This window comes from Homalodisca vitripennis, chromosome 3 (assembly GCF_021130785.1).
Source record: "Homalodisca vitripennis isolate AUS2020 chromosome 3, UT_GWSS_2.1, whole genome shotgun sequence".
Classification (NCBI taxonomy): Eukaryota; Metazoa; Arthropoda; class Insecta; order Hemiptera; family Cicadellidae; genus Homalodisca; species Homalodisca vitripennis.
In genome coordinates this window covers 4236356-4244006 of record NC_060209.1, presented here as the reverse complement: position 1 = coordinate 4244006, position 7651 = coordinate 4236356, and the positions used below count along the sequence as shown (strand labels likewise).

Below are 7651 nucleotides of genomic sequence, written 5' to 3'. Positions count from 1 at the left end.
TGAATTTAATAGTAATTTACAGGCCACCTAATGGAAATTTTGATGTCTTCTTAACCATTCTAAATGATATTTTTTCTTTCGCTCATAAGACATCGTACCACACCACAATATGTGGGGACTTCAATATAAATTTTTTAGTTAAGACTTGTAACAAAAGACAAAACTTAGTTGACTTACTAGATTTAAACTATTATAACACTGTTATAAAGGAACCCACTAGAATAACTTCTCATAGTGCTACACTAATTGACAATATAATTACCAACTTGCCAGTACAAAATATTATTAAGTCACATGTTATAAGGACAGTTTTTTCTGACCATGATGCTCAAGTTATACATTTTGTTAACTCCAGTAAAAAGTTAGTACTCGAAACCGCAACAATAACTAAGCGATATTTTTCTGACAACAACTGGAAATATTTTGAAACACTTTTAAACTCAGAAACTTGGAATGATGTATATAACTGTAGTTTAACGAACGAAAAATTTGAAATGTTTACTAATACATTTAATTATTTCTATAACTTAGCCTTTCCAGTGGTTAGTAAAAAGGTTAATCTTAGGAAAAAAACTAGCTTGAACTGGATAACTAGAGAAGTAAGAGAGGCTAATCTTAATCTTAACTATCTTAAGTCACTTCCTAGGAATTTAGTACCTGAGAATGTTGTTGAGGATGCTGGGAGTAAGTATAATGGTCTTGTAAAGAATACAAAAGCTAAGTTCTACGATGAACAAATTATGACCTCAGACAACAAGTCTAAAGCTATGTGGAATGTTTTTAATGACACAGTACCTATGAGATGTAAAGCAAAAAATAAATTTAAATATGAACTTTTTGTAAATGGATTGAAAACAACTGGTGGCAGCTTGTTAGCGAGCACTTTTAATAGTTATTTTTCAGTAGTAGCCACGGACATGGTGACCAGCATTCCACACCCATCCGAGCCTGCGGTGCTTGTACCCCCCAGCCCGGTTGGCAGCATGTTCATCAGTGAGGTGTCAGTCTCTGAGGTGTGGGATGTTGTGAGGCGGCTGAGGAGCACGCGTTCAACTGGGATGGATGGTATCCGTGTTGGTATTATAAAAAGGTGTTTTCCGTTAATTTCTATTGTTTTCACTCATTTGGTAAACTCCAGCTTAACCCATGGCATTTTTCCATCTGTATATAAAATAAGCAAACTCATACCGATATTTAAATCAGGCTCTAAATATCAGATAGAAAATTACAGACCAATCAGTATCCTATCGGCATTTTCAAAAATAATTGAAACTATTATGTGTAATAAACTTATCCAATTCTTTCAGCAACAAAATATGTTTAGTCCGCACCAACACGGTTTCCTCAAAGAGTAAATCTACGTCTTCTGCAATTTTTAATTTCATTAATTCCATTATAACTTCTCTTGAGCACAAGCTGTACTCGATAGGCATCTTCTGCGATCTCAGCAGGGCGTTTGACTGTGTCAGGCATGACGTTCTGCTGAGTAAACTTGAGGCATATGGCATTCGAGGTGTTGCGCTTCAATTATTTGCCTCCTATTTAAAAGACAGAAAACAAGTCGTAGAAATATCCACAAATACAGGTATTCACCATTCAAATGAGGGAGTGATTAAGTGCGGCGTACCACAGGGCTCTATTTTGGGACCAATACTGTTTGTCATCTACATAAATGATCTTCCCAAAAACATCAACCATAGTAAGATTATCATGTACGCCGACGACTGCACTTTACAAACATCAGAGTCTACTGCGTCAGCAGCAGTTGATGCTGCCAACAATAGCCTCGCTCAAGCTTCTGAATGGTTTTTCAAAAATGGGCTTGTTCTCAATCCAATCAAGACAGGCTTTATACGTTTCACAATACTTAAAGCACCCAATAGTCACATATTCCCAGGCAGTGGACTCACCTACAACAACAACTCATTGCAACATTTTTCTGCCACAAAATTTCTTGGGTTGCATTTGGACGCCCATCTCAACTGGGAATCTCATGTAGATGTCATCTGCAAAAGGCTCCGCCCAGTCTGCTATGCTCTCGGCCGCCTTGCTCAGGTATGCAGCATCCGAGTCCTTCTCGCTGTATATTTCTCCTATGTTGAATCTATTTTAAGGTATGGAATTATTTTTTGGGGTATGTCAAGTAACAAAAATTTTCAAAGCGTTTTCAAAATTCAAAAATGGTGTATAAGAGCAATGTTGAAAATGACCAGAAGGGAGTCTTGTCAGTTGGTGTTTAGAGAATTAAACATAATGACGTTGGCTGGTCTGGTGGGGTATGAGTGCTGCATGTTTGTTAGAAATAATCCCACTCTGTTTACTGCTGGCACGGCTTGCCACTCGTATTCAACGAGGGGCGCGCAGCGACTGACAGTGCGGCAACATTCGACTGCATTTTTTCAAAAAGGGCCACAGTACATATGTACTGTAGTATATAACAGGCTGCCATCAAACATAAAAAAAGAAACAGGTGCTTATACTTTTAAAAGAATTTTAAGAGAGTACTTTGTAACAAAAGGCTTTTATAAGAAGGACTTTATACAAGACATGTAAACTGTATTTTCCTTGTTATATATTTATTCTTACTTTGATGTGTTCAATTGTATTGCAATTTGAACGAATAAAATATTATTATTATTATTATTATTATTCGATTCGCCCTCTTCTATATTCCCCTTTCTCATTGACACTGCAATGTTAATAGCTACCACTTTTCTAACACCATCAGATATAAGAGCAACAGCTCCAAGGACGAATACCCCGAGAGTTCTTGCTGGTTATTCGATTCGCCCTCTTCTATACACCCCTTTCTCATTGACACTGCAATGTTAATAGCTACCACGTTTCTAACACCATCAGATTAGTCAAAAGCTCCAAGGAAGAATACCGCGAGAGTTCGTGCTGGTTATTCGATTCGCCTTCTTCTATACTCCCCTTTCTCATTGAAACTGCAATGTTAATAGCTACCACTTTTCTAACACCATCAGATTAGTCAACAGCTCCAAGGACGATTACTCCGAGAGTTCGTGCTGTTTATACATTTCTCCATCTGCTATCCCTTCCCCATTGAAACTGCTAAACTTCTTAGAAATTGGTTTGTTAATTTAACTTAACCAATTACACATTATATATATGGTTTTAAACAAAGTAAACCATATTGTAAGATATAAATATTTAGGAAATTAAAAAAAAGAATTCCTTACTAAATTGAAATTTCTTGACATGAAGCATAAAACGTGAGATATTAAATTTAGACTTTCCTTATATTGTTTATAATTGTTTGCGATTGAGCCAGGAAAGAGTATTTAGAGCAGCAACGTTGTCAAATTCACCTCATACACCACTATTTTATCTTGAATTAATGTAATATTGTAATATTCCTACGATGAAATTTTAGCTATAAATATTTCAGGAATAAAGCCTTTACTGTGGTATCCTTTTTATTGTTTCTAAGAAGATTTTGAGTGGAGTTTTTGTGTAAGAACTAGAGACCATAGTGAGGAGGCGCACATGGACACACGGTGGACACACGCCTTTGCCGTGTACTCTTGACTTGGTCTTTTGAACCTAAAAGAGGTACAGCATGTATTGACAATAGTTTTTCAAATTTGCCAAAACTAACAATCAAAACAGTGTTGCTTTTATTTACCACTATCAGATCACAGTGCTCTGTTGATTACTGTACTCTTGCCTGACTCCTGGACCAGTGCGCAGAACTTGCGTTTGTTTAGGAGTTTTAACAACCATAACCTTGAAATGTTGAACAATCTCTTGGAAGCATGAACTGGGAGGAAGAATTTCAGCAAAAGTTCAGTAAGTTCGATATTTTTCTACATAGACAAAATGGACAAATGTTTTCCTTTTAAGGCTGTTAAATTCAGTGGACAGACACATAAGAAATCGATTCATTGACCTATTTATGAAGAATAAACATGTAGAAATGTTCTATGACATCTACTTATGGGCCCAACGCTACAATATTTACATTGAAGCTACAAGACGTTTGTATCTAACTGCAAAGAATGATTATAAAATGTGTTCTTCAAGCAAAGTTAAAGGCAAACGCAGATTCCATCGCTGCTGCTCCAAATCAATGTAAAAGGGCCTGTCAACAGTTGCTGCGGTTGGAGGGCCTGGTGGAAGCCGTTCTTGGTGGATTTAAAAATCGTGCAGGTACGGTTGCTACCTTACGTGATGTAACAAAGGCCTTCGATTGTGTTCCGCATGATGTTCTACTCATGAAGGTATAACATTACGGTGGTGATGGTGCCGAGCTTAACTTATTTCTTAACTACCTTAAAAATCGCACTCAGCAGGTTAGCTTTCGAAACAAACTTTCTGAGGTGGCCGGGGTAGAGAGTGGAGTATCACAGGGCTCGGTCCTTGGCCCTTTTCTTTTTCTAGTCATGATAAACCACTTCCCAAAAATATATTTCTATACCTAATAAGTCAATTATTTATGCTATCGATACAAAATTGTCTTGTAGCAACTCTAATCTAAGTACTCTTTCTAACCAAATTGACAACAGCCTCAAGGAAAGAGAAAACTGGTTTAATAACAATGGTCTTTTGTTCAATAGTAATAAAACTCAATCTGTTATTTTCACTCTTAGCACTCTAGAACTTGGTTCACAAAATCTAGGCTTTAGCAATAATGACTAAATATTGAGAATCAACATTGATTCAAACTCTCATGGGGTCCTCACATTCAGGGTGTGTGTAGAAAGCTTTATAGAGTAATATACCTTTTGCGCAATTTGAAAAAGTACATCCCAAAAATGTATTTGAGGATGGTATATTTTTTCCCTTTTTCATTGTATAATGTCTTATGGTATACTGCTCTGGGGTTGTAGTATTAGGACAAAAACATTCTGTTAATCCAGAAAAAAAACAATCAGAATAATTACTTTAATTGTAGAGCGCACTGCAGACCAGTGCTTACCAAGTGAACAAGTACCCACAACTTTTAATTTGTACATATTTTATTGTCTTGTTAGAATTAAGCTGAGGATTTATTCTTCCTAGTTTAGGAATTACATTCACAACTAAAACACCAGATAAAGAGATTTACTTGATTTACCTCAAGACACAAAACTCTTATTCTTACGTAGGATTAAGTATGTTCAAGAAACTTCCTATAAATGCTTGTGATATTGATTTGAAATGTTTTGTTATGATTTGTAATACAAAATTGTACAGTTGGCTACTGAGGAATCCTTTTTACAGCCTAAATGAGTTTTTAGATCTTTCAAACATTGACATTAGCTTTAATTGATGACATTGCTTTATCTGTGATATAAATGTTTAACTATTTCGGATTTTTTGTATATAATGTTTTTTTTTTTACTTTTTATCATCAACGTGCACCTGTATAATATAATATGATAGAACTGTAAGTGTTAATTAGTTTTGTCCTTCAAATATTGACTAACTTGAATACTTCGCTTTATCTGTGTTACCATTTTTTAATTGTTAGTTTTAATTTTCTGTGAAGAATGGATTTTATAACTCGAATTATATTTTAACTTTAAGTAAAGATGTACCGGTAAAGACATAAGTAGTTTTTACTATTATTTGTTTTGTAATGACGTAGTAATTTGACTTCGACTATATGAGTTACCAACTGGTTTTTGTTGCAATAAAGACTTTGACTTTGAAGAATTCATATACATATAAATCCCTCTCCGAAAGGTAATTACGGTGAAAAACGTTCAGCATATTAAATTGCTGTAAATCGTTGTATTTATGTATAATAAGAGTCTCAACTTAAACCCATCAGTCACTATTAAAGTAAAGCAATGTTGTAATATTAAATTTACTGTCCCATGCGGCTCCCGTTTAAAATAGACCGCAGTATTTCTGCTTGTCGTAAGTTGTGACTAAAAGGGCGGAGCGCACCTGTCTGTTTTACGCCTATCCGTTTCAAAGTTCCATGTTGTGACTAATTGAAATCTTCATATAATTACAGGGGCCCTAGTCAGCTCAGCCAGCAATGACCTGGCTGCTCTATCAGCAGGCGAATATCCTTTTGGTCGTAGTAGTGCCGGTTGGAGACCAGTAAAGATCCATGCTGCGAGCTTAGGGGGGACTCTGCCGAGGCCACTGTTCATCGAGATTGTCTGTGTTTTGGGGGCAGTTCGGCGAAGATTAAGTTGCGTCTGCGGCGAAGATTAACTTACTTAATTCAAAAGTTCAAAAGGTACAAAAACTATTTCGGAATTCCCTAACCCCAAAATCTTCTTTACGGGAGTAGCTCCCAACTCCGCAACCTCCCGTCAAATCAGGAATGCTGAAGAATTTGTAAATACTTTCCAACGCAGGTTCCGGGTCTGATCGACAGTTAACACCAACCAGGCGGCGAGTATTCGCGAAACACCGCCGCCCTCCTCGGTAACTGCACAATCCGAGGCTTCAGGCCCCCAGCAGTCAGCGTCAGCAAAACCAACGCAGGTCCTGGGTCTGATCGACAGACAACACCAACCAGACGGCGAGTATTGGCGAAACACTGCCAACCTCCTCGGTAAACGCACAGTCCGCGGCTTCAGGCCCCCAGCAGTCGGCGTCAAGGCCATACGAGGCAGGAATTTCTCTGGCTAAGGAGAAGGAGGAGGGGCATGTCCATGAACATTAGCGATGATGTGCGGCTGCGACCCTTTGACAGAAAACATCTGTCAGGTGGTGAAGGAGGGTATTTTAGACCTAAAACTAGCCTTCAACACGTCCTCTAACTTAGGAAGTCGTGGCGGTTCTTTAAGGTGGTATCCTGCTCTAAGCACCCAGCTTCGAGTCCTGCCGACCCTGCGGTAGTTAAAAAGAAGAAGGCGGAAGAACCAGCAAAGACAGACACCAAGACCTGGTCCGAGAGAATTCCTTATATTATTTAATAAAAGCGCTTATAATGTAATATGCTGGAGTCCTATGAAATTTGTCAAACGTAGGTAGGTATACATCAGGTACCATTTTAGTAATAATGGATAAGAGGGTATTGTATCATTTCTGATTTGAATTAATTATATTTACGTCACTTTAGCTAAGTAAGCCTTATTGCTCCAATCAGAAAACATAAATACATAGGTCTCGGAAAAGATAATTCATGGAAAAGTGTTTACTTCTAACCATTATCATATACTTCTGGTCTAAGATATTTCCAGTGCATAAGTCGAGTTGACCTTGTTAAGAAAAAAATACATTCATATTCAGGATTGAGAGGCCTATTACGGTCTAGAGATAAATCCTACCTAACTCCTATCTATTTCCGGTATAAGGAGGAAATCCTTATTACATTTATGCAAACTCTCAACATAATCGTTTTCAAGGTTTTGCATTACAGAAGTCCTATTGAGTTTTCGACTGTTGTCTGGAGAAAATGGATCGTTGAACATTTTATTGTCCATTTCATCGTTTTCGTATAAGCCAGTGTTAAAATGCCATATCACAATGTCAAGGAAGCCCACCAGTTTGATGTACCTTGTGTGAAAACGTTCAAGCTTAGTTCATTATATTTGGTTTTATAACAGACTTCAAATAGTAATTTGCAATGAATTAGGTGTTTTCAATTCGTCACTGGCAGTAAAAGTATATGGAGTAAAAATGATATATTAACTTTGTATTTGCTATCTCATTACACTACTGATCAAGTACTTATACATTT

The 7651-nt window shown here is 37.0% G+C and overlaps 1 protein-coding gene across 1 annotated transcript; it reads left to right on the top strand.

Annotated features, from left to right (window-relative positions):
* Nucleotides 1-917: 917 nt before the first annotated feature.
* On the top strand, nt 918-6597 carry LOC124356517. The gene is made up of 5 exons (XM_046807571.1): nt 918-1065; nt 1430-2055; nt 4116-4173; nt 5969-6117; nt 6355-6597. The coding sequence occupies exons 1-5, from the start codon at nt 918-920 to the stop codon at nt 6595-6597; spliced, it is 1224 nt and encodes a 407-aa protein (XP_046663527.1).
* The last annotated feature ends 1054 nt before the right edge of the window (nt 6598-7651 follow it).